Here is a 26,536-nt window from a genome sequence, read left to right on the forward strand (position 1 = left end):
TGGTTTTCCCTTTAGATTTCACATATTCACATCCTTTGCCTATTCTTGTTTTGTGTGTTTTCTTTCTGATTTGCAGTAGTTCCTTCCATATTCAATCTCTAATAAATGTAATCCTTTGTCAGTTTTAGACATTGGTATATTTTCTCCTAATCTATACCTATCTTTAGCTTTGACTATGGGGTGATTTGGTGACTAGAAATATTTAAATATGAATTAGGCAAAGTTATCAAACCTTATGGATTGTGATTTGGAGATCTAACTTAACAGATTTATCCTTATCCCAAAGTCACAAATACATTCTCCATTTTTTTTCTTATTGGCCTTAGTATTTTACCTTTCACTTAGGTAAATTCACTTTGGACTCTGTCTTTGCTTTATGTGGTTAAGGGAGATATCCAACTTTATTTTTGTCCATATAATAAGCCAATTTTCTGAGCACCATTATCCACCTCTTCCCCACTAATTTGTGACAATAACTCTTATCAGATACCACCATGTCTCCAAATATCCATGTCCATTCCAAAGTCTAGTTTAGCAATAATTCTTATTTTCTAAATGGAATGATCTATCACTGTGAAAGTTATTACTCATCCTGCCTCCTACATGAATGAAAAATCCAACTACCAATCCCCAAAACCCCTGGGGGATCAATACTAGCTTGTATTCTTCCCCAAAACAGAATATCCAATTAAGAAAATTATTTTAAAAAAATAAATGTGTGTTTATTAAAAAAGAAATACCCTAACCAAGAACAAGCCCTGGGACACAGAGAAATCAACACTTCCTCTGAAAGCCAGCATCCGGCAGTGTCAGCACACCTGAGATGTATGGATCCTTCGTCCGGATATTACGTCTCAAATATTCTTCTGTAGTCAAAATTGGTATTCAACAAGTTGCCGGTCTGGGTGGCCCTGATTATTAGCATAGACGACCGTTACAGCTGAATGTCTGTAACAGCTGCCCTATGTCCACTACCACAACCCACGGTCACTCCCACAGCCTCAAAAAAGTTACATATCCTCAACACTCCACTTGTAGGCAAGTTCCTCCACCGCCTTCTTGCTGGCAAGCCTGGCAAAGCGCTTCTGTTCAAATCCATTGGATCTGCAATCAAGAGATACTGATCAGCCAGAATCCTGAATTGAACATGTACATTTGAAATAAAGAACTCACAATCTAATGAACAATCTAATGAAATCACAATCTAATGAAAAAGGAAAGTGAAAATATTTAAGACATAAGCAACAGAATCAGAAAGACAAAATACACACTCCACCTTTTATTAGTCCTTGTTCAGAGCCTTTCCCCTCTCATTTTGACAACTGTTTCAAATATTTACCACTCTCTAAAGGTCCAACTCACTCTCAACTGATGTCTACATATTATACTTTAACCATGCATTACACACACATTTAGTGAATTCTTACTATACTAGGTACTGTGTCATGAAAACAAGTATAACATAGCACCTGTCCTGATACACTCATAGACTAGTGGAGGAGACTGACATTTAAACAAATAATTAAAACAAAAGGCATAGGTTATGGTAGAAATATGCAATGGGTATCAAAGAAGCAGAAAGGGGACCTTGCTCAGCTTGGAAGTGGGGTGGACAAGAATGATCAGGAAAGGTTTCATGGAGGGGGTCCTTATGCTAAGTCTAAAAAGACAGAGTGAAGCAAAGAGTCAGAAGGGTTAGGAGGGCATTTCAGCATACAGCACAGCAGAAGCAACAAGAGCAAATGCACAAAAATAAGAAATGGGATGGTACACGCAAGGAACCAAAGTCAAATTATATGGCTGGAGCTAAAGTACAAATAGAGTAGCACAAGCCACAGTCAGAGAGGCAGGCAGAGGCCACAACATAATAAGCACTACAGGCCAGAATACGAAGCTCAGATTTCACACAGTAAGCATTAATTCTTTTAAAAACTTTTCACTGGCGTATAGCTGATTTACAATGTTGTGTTAGTTTCAGGTATATAACAAAGTGAATCAGTTATACATATACATACGAAATGAAAAATGAAATCAAAGTCACTCAGTCGTGTCCAACTCTTTGTGACTCCATGGACTATACAGTCCATGGAGTTCTCCAGACCAGAATACTGGAGTAGGTAGCCTTTACCTTCTCCAAGGGATCTTCCCAAACCAGGGATCAAACCCAGGTCTCCCACTTATGTATCATGTATCACCTCCTCGAGGTAGCATTCATTCCCTGATCACAATCTCCCAGGGCTGAATCTACTCTTCCTTTGTGCTCCCAAGGCACCTTGAACACACTCTAGTGTGTTCAAGTAATACTTAGCAAGTAGCTAAGTATTATAGCTTAGCTTAGCAAGTAGCTAAGTATTATAGTAATACTTAGCAAGTAGCACTGAAAGTATTTACTCGTCTGTCTTCTTCTGTAGATAGAAAGTGAGTTGGCGTGCTCCAGGACCATCTTTTACTAATTGTGAGACCCTGGCGCCTAATACACAGCTGCTTATGTTATAACGTGTGCTAAGTATTACTGAACTGATAGGGATGACAAGTTTCCCCCTTTCTTCAGGCCTTACCTAAGGGATGAGTTGGGTGAGTAATGAAAGGCTCAGTAAGAAGCGAAGCTTCTTAAGAATGGCATCATCTCCAACCTTAGAAGCATGAGTGGTGTTCTAGAGCCCAAGGAAACCACTGCTTCTTGCCTGAGGAATAAGTGCTTAAGAGAATCAACACTACTATGATCATACAAAGGTCCTATGAATAACAAACCAAACCCTAAATAGAATCAGAAAAGCAAACTGCAAAAGAACTTACAGTGGAAAGAGCTTTAGACTAAAGAATCAGATGTCCCAGGTCTTGTTCAAGCTTTTTCAGGTGAGCTGAAAACTCTAAGTAAGTTGTGAAATTTATCAGAGGCTCAGTTTCTCTTTAAATAATGTTAAGTTAGATTAACTGACCTTATGGGTTTTTCTAACTATAACATACTATAGATTTATTCTAGAAATATTCACTTGCCAAAAATAGACAAGAGTAGAAAAGGCAAGGAAAGAATTAATAATCAGAAATAAAGCAAGGATGAGAAAGAAAACTAAAAAGGAAAACTCTAGGAGAAAATATGAAAAATGTAGGAAAACTACAGTGAGAGATGGAGACAAATTATACCAGTAAAAAACCAGGTCAAGGAGAGTTCTAAGTTTGGGGTCCAGAAATTTGAAAAAAATAGAGAAAAGAAAGAACTCGATATAGCAGGGAATATCTTTAGGGTTGTGGCTATAAAAAGATCTACTTCTGGCTATACAGCAAATGAGTATTCTGAAAAATCCTGCTACCAAAGAGCTGACATACCATATCCTGCAAACCAAAGCAGGAAATAAACCTGAAGCCACAGCCAACCTGACAATACCTGCCAATATCAGGAACTAGAGCTCTGGGCTTAGATGGCAGCTTGAGGGACAGAAGATAATGCCTTAGGCCCACATATAGCAGCGCAGTAGATTCCAATCATGGCAGAGAACTCAAGCAAACTAACCTACTCTCAGGGAACAATTATAAAATCTGGACAAAATACAGTATGTGAAATATTTCAAGGCATGAGTGACCAAAAGCAGGCAGAACTTGAGTGGGAGTTTACTGTGGGAGGAGATGTGTGAAGCTTTTTGCTAGAGGGCACTTCCCAAACTGCACAGCTCATGGAGGCAGAAGGCCACAGGCTTACTGGCTTTAGGTATGAGTGCAAAGTGGGCAGAGCAGCCAAAAAATCAGGGACAAAACACTGAACGGGAAGAAGCTTCAGAAGGGAAGAACCCCCAAATCTATATACAAACTGCACCCAAATTTTTGGCTAACTGCTAACCTGTGCTTGTTCAGGGGAAATCCAATGGGCCCACTGAAAAAGCAGCAGCTAGAAACTAAAAGAACTGAGCAGGAATTCAGTTGCTGCCCACTATAAAGTAGATAAGTGTTTGGAGTTCAAATACAATCAAGTTAACTGTCTACTGCAATAAAAATCAACACACCTCAAAATTAGAATTCAAAGTCTCCACAATGTATAATGTCCAGTATAGCATTTTTAAATGACCAGATATGTAAAGAAACAGTAAAATGTGATCAAACTCAAGAAAAACTATGAATAGAAACCAATGCCGAGATAACCCAAATGTTGCAATTAGCAGATAGGACTTCAAAGCACCAATTATAAATATTCTCAAGGGAAAATAAATTGATTCACAATGAATGAATAGGTAGGAAATCTCAGCAGAGAAATATGTCAAATGGGAATTCTAGAGTTGAAAAATATAATAAACTAGCTGAAACAAAAACTTCAGTGTATCAGTCTAATAAGCTGAAGATGGCAGATGAGTCAATCAACTTGAAATGAGATCAACAGAAATTATTTCATCTTAAGAACAGAGAGGAAAATCATGATAAAAAAATGAGCAGGACTTCAGACAACTGTAGTATAATATCAAATAGTAGAAATAGTAAAATTGGAGAAGGCAAAGTGGTTTTAAAAAAATAATAACTGGGCAAAAAAATAGCCAAATGTAAAAAATATGGACTCATAAATCCAAAAAGCTCAACAAACTCAAAAAAGGATCAACACAAAGAAAAACCATACGTAGGTACATCACAATCAAACTGCTGAAAACCAAAGACCCGAAGAAAATTTTGAAAGCTGTCAGAGAAAACCAATATATTATAATGTGTGTATGTTGAGGTTGGGGGGAGTGGGACAATGAAACAAACTGACTTCCAGTTGGAAACAATGGTGGCCAGAAAGTGATGAAAGATCTTTAAAGAGCTGTCACTGAAGTCTGGAACTGTCAATCCAGAGCTCCATGTGTTGGTCTGAAACCTCAGAAGTTGCCTGGGTGTAATCTGAAATTGGCTCCCATACACAGAGGACAAGGAAAGACCAAAGAAAGAGGCACACCAGTCCAGACGGCAGGTGACAGGTTTAATAAGCAAGGGAATTTACATGAAAGGTTTTTTGTCTTGGGCAACCCCACAAAAAAACAGATCTCTGCACCTGCCTCTCAGAACGTTAAATGTTTATATAGAGCCCTTATGGGTTCAGTCACACATTCAGTCCAGACGATCTCAACACCCTACTCTCTCAAGGCTGCGTCCTTGAAAAAGCTGCAGATGGGAAGAATAGACATGATGCACGTTCCAAGGACGGTGAGAGACAAGGGCCTTCAACTGCCTGGGTCCAGTTTAAGGGTCAACCAATGGTCACATCCTCTCAATAATCTCCTCCAATACTGCTAGTGAAACAATCCTTCAGAAACGAAGGTGAGAAAAAGTTCTCTGATTTAATTAACAGAACTATGCCAATGCCAACTCCTGGCTTTGATAATGTACTATGGTTATATACAAGATGTTATCATTGGGAGAAACTGGCTGAAGGGTACACTAATAATATTTTTTTCAGGTTTTTCTGAGTCCAAGACTATTCCAAAATTAAAGCTTTTAAAAGATAAAGGGTGAAGTAAAGACATTTTCATTTCAACAAAACTGTATGTGTTGCCAATGGATCTGCACTGAAGGAATATTAAAATTTCCTAATTTCTTTAACAAAAAAAGAAGAACACCAGAAACGGTAATTATATGAGTAAATACTAACAACTACAATTTTTTTCTTTGGTTTTCTTAGTTTCTTTAAAAATACACAATTACAAAGTAAAAATTTTACCACTGTTATTATGGGATCTATTATATTTTTTAAGTAGTATGTATGAAAATATGTATTTTTATGCACAGTTTCAAAGAACAGCAAGGAGAGATAAGAAAGCCTTCCTCAGTGAACAAAGCAAAGAAATAGAGGAAAACAACAGAATGGGAAAGCCCAGAGATCTCTTCAAGAAAAATTAGAGATACCAAGGGAACATTTCATGCAAAGATGGGCACAATAAACGACAGAAATGGTATGGACCTAACAGAAGCACAAGATATTAAGAAGAGGTGGAAAGAATACACAGAAGAACTGTACAAAAAAGATCTTCATGACCCAGATAACCATGATGGTGTGATCACTGACCTAGAGCCAGACATCCTGCAATGTGAAGTCAAGTGGGCCTTAGGAAGCATCACTACGAACAAAGCTAGTGGAGGTGATGGAATTCCAGTTGAGTTACTTAAAATTCTAAAAGATGATGCCGTAAAAATGCTGCACTCAATATGCCAGCAAAAATGGAAAACTCAGCAGTGGCCACAGGACTGGAAAAGGTCAATTTTCATTCCAATCCCATAGAAAGGCAATGCCAAAGAATGTTCAAACTACCATACAATTGCACTCACCTCACACACTAGCAAAGTAATGTTGAAAATTCTCCAAGCAAGGCTTTAACAGTACATGAACCGAGAACTTCCAGATGTTCAAGCTGGATTTATAAAATGCAGAGGAACCAGAGATCAAATCACCAACATCCACTGTACCATAGAAAAACCAAGAGAGTTCCAGAAAAACATCTATTTCTGCTTTATTGACTACGCCAAAGCCTTTGACTGTGTGGATCTCAACAAACTGTGGAAAATTCTTCAAGAGACAGGAATACCAGACCACCTTACCTGCCTCCTAAGAATCTGTATGAAGGGCAAGAAGCAACAGTTAGAACCAGAATTGGAACAACAGACTGGTTTCAAATAGGGAAAGGAGTACACCAAGGCTGTATACTGTCACCCTGCTTATTTCACTTCTATGCAGAGTACATCATGCGAAATGCTGGGCTGGATGAAGCACAAGCTAGAATCAAGACTGCTGGGAGAAATATCAATATCTCAGATATGCAGATGACACCACTATAATGGCAGAAAGTAAAGAGGAACTAAAGAGCCTCTTGATGAAGGTAAAAGAGGAGAGTGAAAAAGCTGGCTTAAAACTCAACATTCAAAAAACTTAAGATCATGGTATCTGGTCCCATCACTTCATAGCAAACAGACAGGGAAACAATGGAAACAATGAGACTTTATTTTCTTGGGCTCAAAAATCACTGCAGATGGTGACTGCAGCCATGAAATTAAAAGACGCTTACTCCTTGGAAGAAAAGCTATGACCAACCTAGACAGCATATTAAAAAGCAGAAACATTACTTTGTCGACAAAGGTCCATCTAGTCAAAACTGTGGTTTTTCCAGCAGTCATGTATGGATATGAGAGTTGGACCATAAAGAAGGCTGAATGCCGAAGAATTGATGCTTTTGAGCTGTGGTGCTGGAGAAGACATTTGAGAGTCCCTTGGACTGCAAGGAGATCAAACCAGTCAATCCTAAAGGAAATCAATCCTGAAAATTCATTAGAAGGACTGAAGTTGAAGTCGAAGCTCCAATACTTTGGCCACCTGATGAGAAGAGCCGACTCATTAGAAAACACCCTGATGCTGGGAAAGACTGAAGGCAGGAGGAGAAGGGGACGACAGAATGAGATGGTTGGATGGCATCACTGACTCAACGGACACAAGTTTCAACAAGCTCTGGGAGAGGGTGAAAGACAGGGAAGCCTGGTGTGCTGCAGTCCATGGGGTAGCAAGGAGTCGGACACGACTGAGTGACTGAATAACATGAAAATAATAGCAACAAAAACAGATTAAGTGGAAATATAGTGTTGCAAGATTCTTACATTTCATGTGAAATATAACAATTATAACTATCAGTAGGCTATGATAAGTTAAAGATACATATTGTGATCTTTACAGCAAAAACTAAAAAAAAAAAAAAACTGCAGAGGTATAACTATAAGGAAAACAAAGCAATTAAGGTTCAAAACTAAATCCACACACCTAAAATCTAAAACACTGACAATATCAAATTCTGGATAGGATATGGAGCAACAGAAATCCCCACCCTTTGCAGTAATGTAAAATGGTACAGCCACTTTAGAAGACAACTGGCAGTGTCTTATAAAAGTGAACATGATCTCAACAAAATAGCAACTGTTGGATATTTACCCAAGTAAACTGAAAACTATACCCACATTAAAAGCCATACACAAATGTTTACTGCAGCTTTATCCACAACGTTAAAAACTGGGAGCAACCAAGATGTCCTTCAGCTGGGGAATAAGCAGACTGTGGTATGCTATACAATGCAATACTACTCAGTGATGACCAAGGAGTGAAGTACTGATTCACTCAAGAACAGTGCAGTTCCATTCAGTCACTCAGTCATGTCCGGCCCTTTGCGACCCCATGAATTGCAGAACGCCAGGCCCCCCTGTCCATCACCAACTCCCGGAGTAGATGAATCGTATATGCATTTTGCTAAGTGCAAAAAGTCTGACTCAAGTGTTGGTGGTATAGTGGTTAGCACAGCTGCCTTTCAAAAAGTCTGACTCAAAAGGTTACATACTGTATGATTCCATTCATGTAACATTCTGGAAGAGATAAAACTATAGGGATGGAAAACAAGAGCAGAAATTACAAGGGGTTGGTGGAGGAGGAATAAGTAACTAAAAGGTGACTTACACAGGAAATTTTAAAATGATGAAACTATCCCATATAGTACTAGGGTGGTGAATAAATGACTCTACTCGCTTGTCAAATCCAATAGAACTTACACCAAAAAGAGTAAACACTAATATAAGTAAATTATAAAAGAAAAAAAATTACCCAGGATGTCTGGGGGTGAGGGGACTGATTCCTTATGTCTATACATGAAAGAGCTACACATATATCCATGCTTAGACGGTAAATGAGTTTCTCATTTCCAAATTTCCCAACTTTGAAACTGTTTTATGTGCATCTTGGTATGAGCAAAATGAATAGTGGATGGTGGCCCTTTCTTAATGTTGGGGAGGGAATTTATAGGTAAGGAAAAAAGAAAGGTAATACTTGATTAGAGTCAGTTACATCAGTATGAACTCATATTTATACATGCATATATGTAACATACCTCCAGAGGGACACAGAAACAATTATAGATATGTGTGTATACACACATACAGACTACTATACATGCATTACCAAGCTCTGTTTGCTGAGAGGATCTAGAAGCAGTGACATTCCAGTAATAATAAGCATTCTAGCAATTATATCTTGGTTTGCAAATACCATTCTCCATTAAAAGCTGCCAGGGTTTCTTAGAGAAAAGGCAATTCTTTAGGGCTGGGGCAGAGAAAATACAAAGAAGTAAAAGAACACTCAAAAAGGAAACAGTGAAAGGGACAAAGAAAGGGACACCCGACAGAATTTCCAGTATTCAAGGAATGGAACAAAAAAGATAACATAAGCAACAGAATAAATAACATACCACTAGATTACAGTACAAAGTATAATATAAAATATACATGAGTCCATACTAATATAAATAAATGACTGAACAAATAAATGGGGAGGTGAAACAGATATTCCTTACAGAGAAAATCTAAATAATACATGGAGATACCCTTCCATAGTTCTTCTGAGTATAAGGTGAACTCAGCAACTCGCTTCCAGAGAAGAGAGTATAAAAGAAAAAGAAGAGTAATTTTAAAGTTGGGAAACCTGGCACTCACTCACTACCTTAACCCAGTGATCCCGGCTAACTTTACTAGTGATATCATGCGGATATCACGTAACCCCTAAAATGACATGATGAGAAGGACATTTCACTACTGTGGAATTCTTTGCAAAAACACGTAACGTCCAGGCTAACCATTAGAAAAACATCAAACAAACTCAATTTGAGGAACGTTTCACAAAAATACCTGACAATACCCCCACAAAACTGTTAAGGTTACAAAAAGCAAAAAGACTGAGCAACTGGTCCAGAGCAGAAGAGACTGAGGAGACAGGGCAACTAAGTACAACACAGTATACTGAAATGCAGCCCTGAACAGAAACAGAAAACAGAAGACTGACGAAATCCAAATAAAATCTGGTGCACTAATAATATGCTAATGTTGGTTTCCTAGATTTGACTACTATATCATGGTAATATGGTAACAAAATTAGATAAGGTATGTACAAGAACTGTTTGCAAATTTTCTATATATATAAAACTATTCCAAAACAGATAGAATAAAATACTTTTTCAAAACACTACCCCCAAACAACTGCAAAATACACATTATCTTCAAGTGCAAATGGGGTATTCACCGAGGTAAACCATATACTGGGCCATTAAACATGTCTTAACAAATTTAAAAAGATCAAAATATTATAGCATTAACTTCAAAATATTAGAGTATATTCTCTAACCTCGATGGAATTACATTGGAAATCAATAAGATATCTCAATTCAATTCAATAAGTCGCTTCAGTCGTGTCCGACTCTGTGCGACCCCATAGACGGTAGCCCACCAGGCTCCCCCGTCCCTGGGATTCTCCAGGCAAGAACACTGGAGTGGGTTGCCATTTCCTTCTCCAATGCATGAAAGGGAAAAGAGAAAAGTGAAAGTGAAGTCACTCAGTCATGTCCAACTCTGTGCGACCCCATAGACAGCAGCCCACCAGGCTCCTCTGTCCATGGGATTTTCCAGGCAAGAGTACTGGAGTGGGGTGCCAAATAAAATATCTAGACTAGTCTAAATGTTTGGAATTCTAAAATATACTTCTAAGTAATTCATGGGTCAAAGAGTAAACCAAAAAGAAAATCAGTATATATTTTGAACAAAATCCAACATACATTCCTGAAAAAAGACCTTCCTTAGCCAACTGGGAATAGAAATTTCTCAACTCAATAAAGGAAATGTATCCCCCCACAAAAACTATAGTTTACACAATTTAATGGTGAAAAGACTGAATTTTTTCCTCCTAAGGTTAGCAATACGGTAAAAGATGTCTGCTCTGACTACTTCTACTCAACATATGCACTGGAAGTTCTAGCTAGTGTAATCCAGCAAGAAAAAGAAACAAAAGGCATCTGGATTGGAAAGGAAGAAGTAACACTGTCTATATTCACAGAAGACACGATCCTCAAGGTTCAAAATCTGGTAGAAGCTACAAAAAGCCATTGTATGAAGTGACCTTTGCTTCAAGGAAAGTGGCTGATATAATATTGGGTTGTTGCTAATGACCAAATTGGAGCTTTCGAGCATAAATTAGAATTTTTTAAAACTTTAGCTTTGGTAATATGGTAACAAACTACCACAGACTCCTTTAGCTTCAATTTATTTAAAGATTTTCTGTGATGAGATCAAAGTTAATGTTAGTATATAATCATTATCTGATATTGTACATGAAATATATCAACATTTGAAAGGCCTGAAAAAAAAAAAAAAAAAAACAATGAACAGCAGATGATGCTATAAAGTCACATATGAGTAAAAGCAGAAAGTAGAAAAAAGACCAATAAATTTTAATCTAACAGAATGAAAAGATTTTTGATATGGTTTCTGATTCCATATTATAAGTAATCTTTAAGAAACTTATCGAGTTTTTGTGGAGTATTTAAAAAAACTCTAATACACCTTCCTTTCCTAACTACCTGTGTATAAAGTTGAATTTTCTTCCTATATTTCAACTAAACATAGTGCAGCAGACTGAATCCCAATGTATCCTATTAGCCCAGACATGAATGAGAGCTGAGAGCTGCAAAAATGCAAATCAAAGCTATTCGTCTCACATTTTCATTCAGAAAATATAGTTTTTTTTAAAGCAGGGTAACTATGCTATTGTAATGGCTTTTTAAAAAGACTAAATACTTTTAAAACTACTTAATTTCTAATATGGTAAATATTAATAGACATAACCCACATAAAACTTCCTGGAGTCCTAAATAATCTTTAAGAGTATAATGGGGTCTTGAGATTACAAAGTTTGAGAGTCACTGTGCTACGTGATAGAACAATGTCCTTCAGCAGGCAAGAGATGGAATCTAACAGGAAGCAGAGGCACTGACTGCAGACAGGGGCCTGTACAATTCACCCATGATAGCATACAGAAAGTTAAGTGTGTGTGGGTACAGACGTGGGTAGGTGAACAGGTAAGGTGGTAGGGGTCAGTGTGACATTACAAGTGACTCACTCCTAAGGCAGTGAAGAAAAGGTTCAAAGGCTACATTTTAAAGACACAATATACAGAAGGCTACAGACTAGCACCCATCATTCAATCCCCTCTAAACCTTAAGAGAATATCACCAGAAGTGGCCAACATCAAAAAAAAGGTATCTATCTGGACCACCTCGGTTATCTACCCAGAGTTTTAAAAAGCTTTGAAAAGGAAAAGAGGAGAAAGAGGAGTGTTATGAGCATGGGAAATGGGATTTGAGAAACAAAAGCAAGTACACTGCACATTACTAACCTTGTGATTAGAGCAGAGAATGAGGCAGAGTGTAATGGTTTGAGAACAGTCAGGGAAGGTTAGGGTTACAAGGAAGAGAAAACAAAACTGTAGGAAATACTCAGGCTTACCTGTCCACTCCATCCCAGCGATACCCTGGCCAGATATTGAATCTGTTGGGAGGGGGTGCAGGGCCACTGTAGCGAGGTCTCACTAAAGACAGGAGAGAGAGAAAAGTTAGTTACCTATGTAATTTAATTCAGAGCTGAATGGCAGTGAGGAAAAAAAAATTTTATACAGAAATCTCTGATCAAGTTCAACTTAAATTCCCAAATACAAAGAATCTGAAATTATACAGGAACGCCTTCTTTGCACATATTTATGAATCATCATTCTAATGATCCTCTCTCTTCACATACATCACCTCTATCTCTGATGATTCCCAGAAGGCTCACCTTTCTTATTCTTGTTCTCCTTGGCCTTATTCTTCTTGATAAAGTTGGCCATGGGGTCCCCCTCTCTTTCCTGTTCTCTCAGCATCCGATCCAAATCTTCATCATCAATATAGCGGGCCAGAGGCTTCTGCATTTCCTTCATTGCATCCTCCACATTTTGTTGCTGCTGCCGGGTTTGGGCAAGCCTGCACAAGAAGAACCAGGAGAGTCTGCTATCCTGTGTAACACCTCCACTCTTACACTGAGATGGACCATACTGCTACACGTGGAGAGCCTCCTCTTCCTAGCAGTCCAGGGCAAATACTAAAAAACGTGAAATTCCCAGAATACCAACCAGAAGTGTGAAATACGTCAGTATTGTAGGAAGCAAACTGAGCACAATGAAGTTCCCATTCCTGAAAATAGCTTTAAAGGCAGAACAATGAACTAATTGGTCAGGAGAGTAGAGAAATTGCTTCCTCCAGTAACTGCAGTCTTGTGTTCCTTTCAGTGGCTCTCTTACCCTTTGCCCCACTGAGCATACAGCTCCTCTCTCTTTGAGTCCTTCTCTGCTTTTCGCCTCTGCTCTAGACGTTCCAGTTTCAAATTCCTCTTACGACCAGACTTATCCCGAAATACAGTTTCGGCATGTTGGAATTCAGCTGCAAAGGAAAAGTACACTTTTAAAGATAAACGAAAAGGTGTCAAAATCAGAAACAACATTCTAACAGCTGAAGTCAACCAGTTAGTGCTCTGATGCAGGATAAGAACTTTCACAGCCAGACAACAAGTAGTCCTTACCAACATCTAAGTGCATATTGGTGATGACTCTGAAAATTAACATTTTTTAAGAAGGAAAAGATCCACATGTAGCCAATGAGAAGTTAAAACAAAGCAGAAAACCGGATTTGAAACTTGATAGCAATTAAAAATTTTAAATATCAGGTAAATTAGCTATATTTTTTTTTAAAAAAGTAAAAGCGACATAAGCCTCAACTGGTCTCTGCACTTTCACATTTTTACCTTCAAATGCCATGGTCTCTTGGTCCCGTTTCTTGAGCTCCTGCTGCTCTCGCTGTATGTCAGTTAACACCAACCCAGTTTTAGCCCCAGAATACATGTGTGCAGCCTATGCAATGGAAAAGGGAGCATCCAACATTAATGAGACAATGTGGCAACGGGCTCCGTGGGTGTACAGTTATGTCTGAGGATCAGCAATTACCAAACCAAAAACGCTACCTTATATTCTCATTATCAACCACAGGATTGGCAAAATAGAAGAAATAAAACTGAATTTCATGGAAATTAATAGTACTGTTAAGTTTAAGAGCAAACAGAAACACAAACCAACAATTTACTAAAGGGAAGGCTGAAAAAAGTGAAAGTTTTAGTCCTTCAGTCGTGTCCAACTCTTTGTGACCCCATGGACTGTAGCCTGCCTGGTTCCTCTGTCCATGGAATTCTCCAGGCAAGAATACTGGTGTGGGTAGCCATTCCCTTCTCCAGGGAATCTTCCCCACTCAGGGATCAAACCCAGATCTCCTACACTGCAGGCAGATTCTTTACCATCTGAACCAAAGGGCAGGCTAAGCATCTGTATTTCTGACTTTTTAGCATATAAACTGCATCCATGAAGACTCTCAGGTCACCTGATCAGAAACCTCTATCAAGCTCTGAGCCCTTCAGTAGAGCTGAATATTTCAGCTGAATCAACACTGATAAAATATTCCATTTAAATCACAAAGTCAAGCAAATCTATCAATTTCAAACCTGAAATTGTGGCTATATTTCAGGATAATGACAAGATATGACCAAATCCAAACTTTTTACTAAAACCCACCCTGTATCAAAATAACAAACCACCCCGCAATCAATGTATATAAATTTTTATATCCTAATATCCTTAAGCAATGTGCTAGGTACTTCCCTGGAAGTCCAGTGGTTTTCAATCCTTGGTTCGGGAACTGAATAAAGATCCTGCATACCATGTGACATGGTCAAAAAAAAAGCAATGTGCTAAATCTGATTAATATTAAATTGTCCATGGACTAAGCAGATACATAAAAATGTCACTGGGTCCAGCTGAAACACTGACCTCACTGCGCTCCCCACATCCTGGGGTTAGGGACTGCCTGTTCCACCCTACCAGGACCACACGGACTACAGAGGAGACTTACCTGAAAAATCTGTGTTGGAGGTAACATGCACATCACAGGCTCTTTCTTAACCAACTCACTGGAATAACATTTCTTTTTTTTCTCTTTTTCTGTTTTTGGAATAACATTTCTGTACTAGTAGAGGTATTCTTTACAACACAATTACTTGGGGTTCATGTGGATTTTGTTAATTCAGCCTTCACCGCAGATTTAAAATAATACAAAACATTTTTCCCAGGCGATATGATTTTTAAAGTCGCTTTATATTTTAAATGCCTCTCTTTAAGCTCTGGATACAGAGATCTACAGTCCAAATGGCTTACACTAAATGCTTACTTTGTCCCAGGCCCTGGGCTAAGAGTTTTACTTACACTACCGCATTTAATTCTCAAAAGAACTTGAAGTATGTACTACTATCATCTACATTTTAAAGATGAAGAAACTGAGGCTTAGAGATATTATGTATCTTGCTCAAATCTCACATAAGAAGTAGAATTCCATGTGTGATCTGTTTGACACAAAGTTCGTGCTCCTAACTCCATTCTGTGAACTACATTCTCAGTCTGTTCATAAGAAATAGGAAGTTTTGTTTAAACTATTAAAATGAGATTTGTGGAACTGAGAGAACATAAAGGCAGATGCTATTTAGGAAATCTGTTACTTCCAAGTTCCCCTGGGTTGAGTTAGATAGTCTTGCCTTCAGAGAGAAGAAAAGAGCTCTAGAGGTCCTGTGAGCTACATTTCTCTGGCTTGGATCTCTGAGACCTGTACAGAGCTAGAAGATGAGTTACTCTAAACTAAGACATGGCTCCTGAAAGTTCTTACCTTCTTTCCCAGAGGCTGACTCCTTCGAGGTGGAGACAGATCAGAATCAGAAGATTTGGCCCTCTGCTTTCTCCTTGGTGGAGAGAGGTCAGAATCAGAGCTCCGATGCCTAGGTCTATTCCGCGGAGGTGACAGATCGGAATCGGAATCCTGGGGCCCTGAACTCTGTTTGTGCCGTGGAGGAGAAAGATCTGAATCAGAGGTTTTCCTACTGTCACCTGGGTAGGAAGAAGAGTCCAATGTGTGATGTTTCCTGGGTGGAGAGCCTGTGTGATGTTTCCTATGGGTGGGGGAAGAGCCTAGAAATTGAAGAGTAAAGATTTTAATCCCCTTGGCAAAATCTAAAAAAGAATGTACCAGGCAAATGTTCAACATTCACTTAGTCCTCTTGTGAGGAACTATCACTAACCTAAACATAAGTATAAATGACAAGGGAGAAGAGCAAAGTCAGAGATAACTTTTAAAACCAATGGGTGGGGTTCTATTCCCAAGTTACTAGTTACTGTGACTAGCACAAGACATCTCACCATCCTCATCTGTGCCATATTTATCCACACATAGAGTGGCCAAAACAAACTGAACTCGGGGCTCAGTGGCATTGTTAGTCGCGCAATCGTATCTGACTCTTTGCAACCCTATGGACTGTGGTCCTCCAGGCTCCTCTTCCATGGAATTTTCCAGGCAAGAATACTGGAGTGGGTTGCCATTCTCTTTTCCAAGGGATCGTCCTGATCCAGGGATTGAACCCAGGTATTCCACATTGCAGGCAGATTCTTTCACTATCTGAGCCACCCAGGAAGCCCTAGCAAGTTAAGATGACCTAGAATATATTCTGGGTTTCCCTGGTGGCTCAGATGGTAAAGAATCTGCCCAAATGCAAGAGACCCAGGTTTGATCCCTGGGTCAGGAAGATCCCCTGGAGGAGGAAATGGCAACTCACTCCAGTATTCTTCTGGAGAATTCATGGACAGAGGAGCCTGGTGGACTAGTCAGAAAGAGTCAAACACAAGTGAGTGACTAACACACACACAGAGAATATATTCTGATGTCTTTTGACTAAAACATAACAATGTATTTGAATTAAAAATTAAAGCAGTACCTAGGGACAAAAGATGGAGCAAACAAATTTCATCACACAGGTGAGCTGTAGACATAGGCATCACAAATCACCTCCCCCAAAGGCAATCCGCAATATGTATCAACAGTCCTATAAGCAAAGAACCCCCCTGAGCCAGTAAATAAATTTCTACTTTGTTCCCTAGGAAACGTATCTAGAAGCACTTCAACTCCCAGGAAGTCTATCTAGAAATAGATACAAAAATAATCCAGAACAGAGCAACTGTTTATGTATAAGGATGTTCATTATAGAATTACAGAGGAAAAGGTTTAGAAATAACCTAAAATATGCAATATTAGGGGAATGGTTAATGGAACACCAACAAAAATTATATTAACAAAAAGATATTTTATGACTCAGGAAAGATAATGCTAAGTGAAAAAAGCAAGCAAGATTACACATGCAATATTTACTTACTGCCTAGACACGTCTCAACTACATCAAAAATGATTAGAAAAAAAGACTAAAAGAATACTGGCTACAAGAAAGAGACTGCCTCTGACTGGACAGAATTTTGTGTGATCTTTTTCTACATTTCTATACATTCCAAAGTTTCTGCAACAAACATGTAGTATTTTCATGAGGTGGGGAGAATGAACAAAAAATACATATAAAAACTTCTACCCTACTACTGTTAATTTTTAACTCTCCTCAGCCCAACCTCTCACTATTTCCCTCCAGTTTTTAAAACTCCAAAGCTCCATTCTCATTTCTAAAGACCATAAATACCTAGCAAAGCAACTAAAAGAATCAAAAGAAAGCACTTGGGAACAGGTCCCTCTCATGGACAAATGCTCACCTTTAGAATCATGCTGCTTATTTCCAACATGGGATGTTGCTTGTTTTTTTCGTGAAGGAGAGAGGTCTGAGTCATACTCATATTTGCTATTCTTTGGGAGTGATGGATGAGAAGGTCCTGGCCCCTTGCAATGTGGAGAAGTTTTGCTAGAGCTTTCTGGGGCTTCACTGCTTTTGGTTCTGGGCAGTGAGTGAGGAACATTAGCAGCCAAGTCACTGGAATTATGATGGGCTTTCCTGAGCTGTGATCTATCCACAGAGTCAAGAGTCCTTCTAGGTTGAGCTGTGTCAGGGGAGCAGTTACGGGCCCTTCTGGCAGGAGAGAGATCTGAGGAACTGTGGTAGGTCCTCCTAGGAGGAGATGAATCTGGGGTGTCATGACGGGTCCTCCTAGGAGGAGATGGATCTGGGGTATCATGACGAACCTTCCTAGGAGGAGCAGAATCCAGAGTGTCATGACGAATCTTCCTAGGAGGAGATGAATCCGGGGTGTCATGACGGGCCTTCCTAGGAGGAGATGAATCAGGGGTGTCATGACGAACCTTCCTAGGAGGAGACGGATCTGGAGTATCATGACGAACCCTTCGAGGAGGAGATGGATCTGGAGTGTCATGACGAACCCTTCTAGGAGAAGACGGATCCGGGGTGTCGTGACGAACCTTCCTAGGAGGAGATGAATCTGGGGTGTCATGACAGAACTGTCTGTGTGAGGGTGTATCTTCACTGTGGCCTGAACACAAATAGCAAAGAATCAGATTCCCACAAATGCTCTGTCATCCCTTTAACCAAAGTTTCAAAAAACACCCCAACAGGATACATCTCAAAACTACTAAGAAAGCCCAAAAGGTATGCACAGCTACTTCAGGGCAGTAAAGTAGCACTCATGAATATCCTAAGAAAAACCGCTCATATTTGCCTAACAGGTCATAAATCTGCAAGGCACTTTAAATGTAGTTTTCATGTTGTATCTTGTTAGGTAAGCAGGACAGGTATCCTTGTTTTACAGACATGAAAACAGAGACCCTAAGAAGCTAAGTGGTTTCCTACCTAGGGGTCACTGCTACTAAAATGAAAAGACAGGCTAGAACCCCAACCTTCTAATCCCAATCCAAAGCTCTTCCCCAAACCTTATTTGTATGGAATTCTCCACGAGAAGCTCCCACTGATATCTAACTTAGGCAATTCAGTTTGCACTCACTCTTCTCTCAAAAGGCAAACTGAATAATTCCATGCCACATCAAAATGAAATCCTGTGAGCTATTTAATCCATGCCATTGTGCTCCTTATTAAAAGCAGCAAAAGCACCAGAAAGAAAGAAGGATCAGCACTTTACTGATCACCTGCTACATGCCCATGTCTATACAGATTATTTCATTTAATTCACACAAGCAGCTTAGGAGATAAATATTGTTCTCCTCTTATTATAAAGAAGCTGATACTCAGAAAATCTAAGTAATTTGCCAAAATAATACTGTTAGTAAGTGGTGAAATGAATATCCAAACCCAGATCTGTCTGACTCCAGAGTCCACAAACAATCTTTAAAATGGAAACAGTTTGAGACTTTTGATATTCAAAGACATAACAGAATGAAACATTTATAGCAAATCCAGAAAGTAACAAAATCCAGTTTCTCTTCTCCTTCTATCTCTTATCACTGAGCTCCCTAAGCAAATATAAACAACTAAAAGTTGGGTGGGAGTCAATGAATATTTGTTAATGGGTGAATTAAACAAGTCACCTCCTTTACTTTGGAGAATAGGCTCCTCTGACCAGAATCCACCCCTCAAAGAAAAGTAATGATATATGTAGGGTGTATACATGCGAGTTAAGTTGTTTCAGTCATGTCCGACTCTTTGCAACCTTATGGACAGCAGCCCACCAGGCTCCTCTGTCCATGGGATTCTCCAGGCAAGAATACTGGAGTGGATTGCCATGCCCTCCTCCAGGGGATCTTTCTTCCTGACCCAGGGATCGAACCTGCATCTCTTCTGTTTCCTGCATGGCACGAGGGTTCTTTACCACTTGCATCACCTGCGAAGTACCTGACAGTAAATCTAATCCACATGGTTGATAAATCCCATAATATTTATAAAAAGCTGGAGGTATAACCCTCCCAGACTTCAGACTATACTACAAAGCTATAATAATCAAAACAGCATGGTCCTGGCACAAAAAGAGGAATATAGATCAATGGGACAGAATAGAGAGCCAGAGATAAACCCATATACCTATGCTCCATTAATCTATGACAAAAGAGGCAAGAATATATAATGGAGAAAAGACAGCCTCTTCAATAGGTGGTGCTGAAAAAACTGGACATGCACGCAGAACAATAAAATTAAAACATTCCCTCACACCATATATAAAAATAAACTCAAATGGTTCAAAAACCTAAATATAAGCCCTAAAAACTACAAAACTAGTAAGGTTAAATATAGGTGGAACATTCTTTGACATAAATCATAACAGTATTTTCTTGGCTCAGTTTCCTTAGGCAAAAGAAATAAAAACACAAATAAACAAATGGGACCTAATTACACTAAAAGCTTTTGCACAGCAAAGGAAACTATCAACAAAATAAAAGACAAGCTTATGGAATGGGAGGAAATATCTGCAAATGAAGCAACCAACAAAAAATAAAACCCAACCCAATCAAAAAATGGGCAGAAGACTTAAATAGACATAATTCCAAAGAAGACATACATATGGCTAACAGGCACATGAAAAGATGCTCAACATTGCTAATTATTAAAGAAATATAAATCAAAACCACAATGAGGTATCACCTCACACCTGTCAGAATGGTTATCATCAAAAAGTCTAACAAGGGAATTTGCTGGTGGTCCAATGGTTAGGACTCTGCACTTTCACTGCAGGAGGGCATGGGGTTGGTCCCTGGTCAGGGAACTAAGATTCTGCAAGTCATGCAGCATGACCAAAAAAAGGAATACAACATATTATTTAAAACAAAAAAGTATACTAATAAATATTGGAGAGGATATGGAAAAAAGGGAACCCAAGTGTAAACTGGTGTAGTCACTATGGAAAACAGTATGGAGGTTCCTTGAAAAACCAGAACAGAACTACCATGGGATGCAGCAATTCCACTCCTGGGTATATATCCAGGAAAAATAAAAACACTAATTTAAAAAGATATATGCATCCCAATGTTTACGGCAGCACTATTTCTATAGCCAAGACATGGAAACAACTTAAGTGCCCAGCAAGACACAATTTTTGGTTTAAGAAGTTGTGGGATACACACACACACACACACAAATATTATTCAGCCGTGAAAAAGAGTGAGATATTGCCATTTGTAGCAACATGGATGGACCTAGAGAATATTATACTAAGTGAAGTCAGACAGAAAGATAAATGTTATATGACAGAACTTACATGTAGAAACTAAAAAATAACACAAATTATAACACATATACGGAACAGAAATAACACATATACAGAACAGAAACACAGACACAGAAAACACACTTATGATTACCAAAGGGGAAGGGGGAAGGAATAACTTAGGAGTATGGGATTAACATATACAAACCACTATACATAAAATAGATAAGCCATGAGGAATTACTGTACAGGCCAGGGAACTATATTCAATATCCCAGAATAACCTAAATGAAAAATTGTCTAAAAATACATATATACACATAACTGACTTTGCCACATACCTAGAACACAATACTGTAAATCAATGATACTTCAATTTTAGAAAAAAGAAAAAAAAGATAAAAGTCTTCCCCTATTAATGAGAAATTCAGATTTATCTGTTACTGGAACTCACTCCCCAGAAGCTTCCATTTAGCACTGGAACGAAAGGCTTCCATCTGCTTTACCTCTTCTGGCCGCTCATCCACAAACTCAGCCACCTGTGGAAGTGAGAACAACATTTTAAGGAAATCCACAGGATCCAGCCAAGTAGCAGTGCTATCTGAAGAACCTGAAGCTATGACTATTCCACTCCTAACGATACATGGCTCACAAAGACCCAAAACAGCCCTGAAGAAACAGATAGTGGTCCTCAGTTACATGTGCTCCATAAACATGTGAATGTCACTGAATGGTTTAATTATAGATCTTTCTCTGACTCATCAATTTCCCTCCAGATGTTCATTTCTTTTATTACAAACCTTTTTATTAACCCACCTGGTATAACAGCTGCCACTCAAAGCTAAAAGCTAAACTCCTTTTACCCGTTTACCACTCCATTCAGGGTAAAAACACAGGCAGGGTTCCTGTCACACTTACCATTCATTAAAGAATTTGGACTCCTTATGAAAGCTTTACTGTAGATCACAATGATAGTTTTTCTAGGATCCCACCAAAAGAAGTCATTAAAATGTACAAAGACTCATAGAATCTTTAAGGGATAAGACCATATTTCCTATCACCCAAATTCCCAAATAAATCTCGAATCTTCCCTACAGTATCCTTGATAAATGATCACTCATGTAGTCCCTCCTGACAGAACCAATTCACTGACAGGGAACTCATGTTACAAGGCGGTCCGCTGCATTTGGGGGTTAGAAAGTTCTTAGTTGTATTGGACCCGCATCTACCTTCCTGTAACTTCTTTCTGTCGACCCAAGTTCTGACCTCTGATGCAAATGATCCTCTTTCCACATGACAGACCTGCAACTATGAGCAAAGCACTGCTTTGTGCTTTACTTATATTATCTCACTCCATCTTCACAAAAGCCCTGCAAAGAAAGGCTCCACATTACTAAGAGCAAATTATGGCTCAGAGACGTAACTATCTCCTTCCCACTTTGTTTCTCAGCAATTCTGAGCAAAAGTCCCATGGCCATACCAATGCTAACTTATTTACCCATGCTTTTGACCACCTAGCTCTTACTTATCCTTCAAAACTCAATTCAGATATCTCCATCCTTCAAGCAATCTCCCATTTTCATGGGCTAAAAAATGTGCCCATTGGGTTCCAAGAGCATTTGGCATGCATGTGAGGGGCTTCCCCATTGGCACAGCTGGTAAAGAATCCACCTGCAATGCAAGGGATGCAGGAGACACAGTTCAATCTCCAGGAGGATCCCTGGAGAAGGAAATGGAAACCCACTCCAGTATTCTTGCCTGGGAAATCCAGGGACAGAGAAGCCTGGCAGGCTACAATCCATGAGGTCACAAGAGTCAGACACAACTTAGCGACTAAACAACAATAACGTATGTGAACTATATCTCCAACATTCACCATATTGCTGAAATTATTCGAATTCAGTCTCCCATTCTAAGGGTATGACCTCTAAAGTATAAATACTATACTCTATTAATCTACATATCTGCTATACCTAGGCAAACGTATACAATTTTAAAGCTTAGTTGAATCAGTAAATAAAAGAAGTAAATAACATTTCCTTTCATTGAAACTGAACAGTGTTTTTAAGGTAAGTTGCAACAAATTGAACCATGGCTAATTCTAATCATGACTCTTTATCACTGACACTGAGGAATCCTGTCTCTCTGTGATCAGTTCCCACTTCTAGGCAGATGGAGCCCTCCATATACAAAGACTGTATATAGGCATCATCAAAGAAAACTATTTTAAAATAGCTCCTGGAAAATGTCACCTCTTCTCTGACCTTAACTTTCCTCCTTACTATCTACGCTGCATTGGGAGTCGAGATTAAGAGGCTTGCATTTCAAAGTCCTCAGAGCCGCAAAAAGATACACACCACAGGCAAATCTCCATCATCTTCCTCTTCCTCCTTTTCTGCTTTAGTGGTTGAGATAGATGTCCAGCTCACGTCATCATCCACAATTCGCATTCTAAAGATGAAAAACAAAAGACCAAAAAAAGAAGAATCATTCTTGGATAACAGCCTACAAACATTCATCTCTGGTTTTAGGCTAAAGTTCAAAATCCTATAAGATCCTATGGTCCATTCTTTGCCAATACGGCCAATTTCATCTCGCACCACTGTCTCCTCAATTCACTACTCACTAGTCATCTTCTGATGCCTAGAATGAGCCAAATTCCTTTCCATATCAGTTTCACATATTTAGTTCCTTCCCTCTGCCTAACCTACTCTTCTTATTCTTTAGTGGGAAACTCTTTGTCATTCTTAAAAGCCGAGCATATATATAAATTCCTTGAGCAGACCTTACAACACTACTCCCCTTACCTCTCCCAACTAAGAATCCGTTACACATTCTTGGAAATAAATCAACTAGTTGCATAATTAGTTGTTTAAAGACTGTATCCCCATTAAACTATAAGCTCCATCAGAGTAGGGACAGTGATACCTCATTCACAGTGATATCCTCACTGTGATAGACGAAGTACCCAATAAATATTTGTTACATGGATCAACTATGGATGAGTCCAAAGAATAATGACTGCCATGATGTAAACCGTTATTATTAACAGTTATCATTTGAAAAGCCAGATGACTAATCACAACAACCATTTAATGTAAGTGATATAATTCAATATTACTCTGACTTTAAAGATGAAAAAACTGAGGCTGAGAGAGATGAAATACCTTGTCCAAGGCCACACAACTCATGAAGTGGCACAGCTAGGACTGAAAGACTGATCAATGTTACTTCAAAGCTCAAGACAATGTCACTGCAAGGCACTGCCTCCAGGAAATCCACACAAGTCAGAGGGGTCAGAAGACAGCAAGAATAACACAACCACCAAAGAGTTAACTAACTAAACCGGTTAGTTCTTTGGAACTATTTGACTTTACAGGGCATATTAGTTTCTTAGAGCTGCCTAACAAAGGACCACAAACCGAGTGGCTTCAAACAACAGAAACGTATTCCCTCACAGTCCTGGAGACTTCAAGTCTGAAATCAAGGTGTGTGCAAGGCAATGTCCACCAAGAAAGGCTCCAGGGTAAGATCTTGCCTTGACTCTTCCAACTTCTGGTAGCCTCTGTCAGCTGCATAAATCCAGTCCAGCCTCAGCCTCCCATCTTCACCTGGGAAGTTTTCCCTCTAAGCCTGTTTCTGTATCCAAATTTTTCCTTTCTTAAAAGGACACCAGTTTATACTGGACAGCTTAACTAATTATATCTGCAAAGACTACTTCTAAATAGTGTCACATGCTAAGGTTCTGGTTTGGAGGGGAGGGACAGTACTCAACCCAGTACACTAGGCCACGTAAGTTTTCTCGTTTGAAAAGTGGAGATAGCAAAAATATCTACTTCTTAACACTGTTATGACTCTTAAATAAAATCATGTCTAAAGTACTTACAATGTTATCAGGCACTGACAAGAACGGTATAAACGTTAGTTGTTACTGGTAGTAGCAAGAGTAACAGGAAGTGAGCATAGGTCGCGACCCGAGTCCTTGGCTTAGGAGAACCCGCACGGGCAGGTTCTGGGCCGCTAATATACCAGCACAGAGCCTTTGAATTCGTTTCACGTTTATTCTCAGGATACAATATTCACTCTCTGCGGGAGAACGGGATGCCACAAAGGCGGGAAAAGACTAAAACAAGTTACAACTCGGCCTGAACACACTGGAGATACTGCCCAGGGGCGCGAGCAGCGGCCTAAGAGGGCTCTGAGCGCAGGCAGGGTCAGGGTCAGGGGCGCGGGGCCGCCGGCGAGGAGCCCAGCAAGAGCCGGGCCGAGGGCGGCGCGGGAAGGTGAGGGGCGGCGGGCCGCGCGGACCCCACCCTGCCAGGGCCAACTCACCCCTTGCCGCCGGCCCCGCTAGGCTTCGGCCGCTTTTTGCGACGCTTGCGGCCGGACTCAGGGCCCCCGTCGACGCCGCCATCTGCCCCAGACAAGTATCGCTTCAGGTACTCGGCCTTGGAGAGCGGTGGAGCTGCCGCCATGGCAGCGGAGGGAAACGGGTCAGGGCTGGGGACAAAATTGTTGAACGCGAAACGGAACAGCAGCGAGCTGCGGGGGGGCGGGGCCAGGACCGGAAGTGACGGTGTGTTTGGAAGTGCTGGGCAGACATGTGCGAGTCTCAGAATCTTGGAGGACTGAAGAACAGAAACACGCACGCTTCCGGGGCCCACTCTACATCCCCTCTGACCCGGCAATTGTGTTTCTTCTCTTCGTCCTTCCATCTGCTCAAACAACTGTGCAGCAAGGGCTGTTGTGGTCGCGAGGATACATCCATGACTCCAACAAGACTTATGACCCCAGCAGCTTCAGAAGCACCAGAGTAGTTAACGAACGTGGGCTCTGGAGTTGCAGCCCATCTACGTTTGAGTTCTGGCTCAATAACTTGCTAACTGTGAGAGGCCTGGGGCAAGTTGCTTAACAAAATGGGGATAATAATGACACGGAACTCAATGATTAGGTGGACTAAGATAATATTACTATGCAAAATGCTTCAAACAACAACTGGCACATTGTTTTTAAGTAATTTTTATTAATATGTTTAGGAGGAGAGGAATCTGTTTTAAGGGGCTTTCAAGAGACGAATTCAGGATTCCAAACCCAGTATAATTATGATGAAAAATATGGTAGTTTCTAACCTATGTAACTTACCCGCATTTGATACTGGTTGTCCCCAGATTTTGTGCAAACTCTTCCCAATGAAAAGAACCTAGATCTATTGATGTTTTCAGCATGGCAAGAGAGAAGCTAGAGACAGAGTCAGACACAACTGAAGCGACTTAGCAGCAGCAGCAGCAGCAGAGAGAATGAATTCTAACACACAAGTTTGGAAAGATTTTTCTTCTTGAGGTTTTAAGAGCTGTACTTGAATTATCTCATTTAACCCTCACATTTCTCACATGGTTTTATTACCTTTACCTTACAGATGAGAACACTGAAGTTTGGAGAGATTAAGTTGCCCAACTTCACATAGCTAGAACATATGACCCTTGGGATCAGAGACTAAAAAAGTAGGGTGCAAGAGGTAATCCAAATTTTTTGAAAAATAAGTTAGTTTGTGTAGTTTATCTATCTCACCATATGCTCAATTTTTTGGTCACTGTTTTAAGAGATATATATTAGTCAATATATAATGAGGCATTATTATACTTAATAAAAACACGTATCTTGGGACACAGGTTCAAAAAA

General features: G+C 39.6%; 1 protein-coding gene across 2 annotated transcripts; it reads right to left on the reverse strand.

The window, feature by feature from the left end:
• Positions 1-697: 697 nt before the first annotated feature.
• On the reverse strand, positions 698-25,359 carry BUD13 (BUD13 homolog). Of its 2 annotated transcripts, none has more exons than XM_024975140.2 (10): positions 25,190-25,359; positions 23,215-23,308; positions 21,312-21,396; positions 17,510-18,238; positions 15,594-15,811; positions 13,636-13,741; positions 13,136-13,274; positions 12,634-12,818; positions 12,310-12,391; positions 698-1,104 (listed from the first exon to the last, which is right to left on the reverse strand). In XM_024975140.2, exons 1-10 carry the CDS (start codon positions 25,330-25,332, stop codon positions 1,011-1,013), a joined length of 1,875 nt encoding a protein of 624 aa, XP_024830908.1. In that variant the 5' UTR covers positions 25,333-25,359; the 3' UTR covers positions 698-1,010.
• Positions 25,360-26,536: the final 1,177 nt, after the last annotated feature.

This window comes from Bos taurus, chromosome 15, assembly GCF_002263795.3.
Source record: "Bos taurus isolate L1 Dominette 01449 registration number 42190680 breed Hereford chromosome 15, ARS-UCD2.0, whole genome shotgun sequence".
In the NCBI taxonomy this organism is placed as follows: Eukaryota; Metazoa; Chordata; class Mammalia; order Artiodactyla; family Bovidae; genus Bos; species Bos taurus.

Excerpts from the sequence above, each read along its gene's own strand:
- BUD13 (XM_024975140.2), bottom strand. The coding sequence starts at position 25,332 with ATGGCGGCAGCTCCACCGCTCTCCAAGGCCGAGTACCTGAAGCGATAC. Across the intron at positions 12,819-13,135 it reads TATGCTCAGTGGGGCAAAGG|GCTTGCCCAAACCCGGCAGC; the intron begins GTAAGAGAGCCA and ends CTTCTTGTGCAG. Across the intron at positions 1,105-12,309 it reads CGCTGGGATGGAGTGGACAG|ATCCAATGGATTTGAACAGA; the intron begins GTAAGCCTGAGT and ends TCTTGATTGCAG.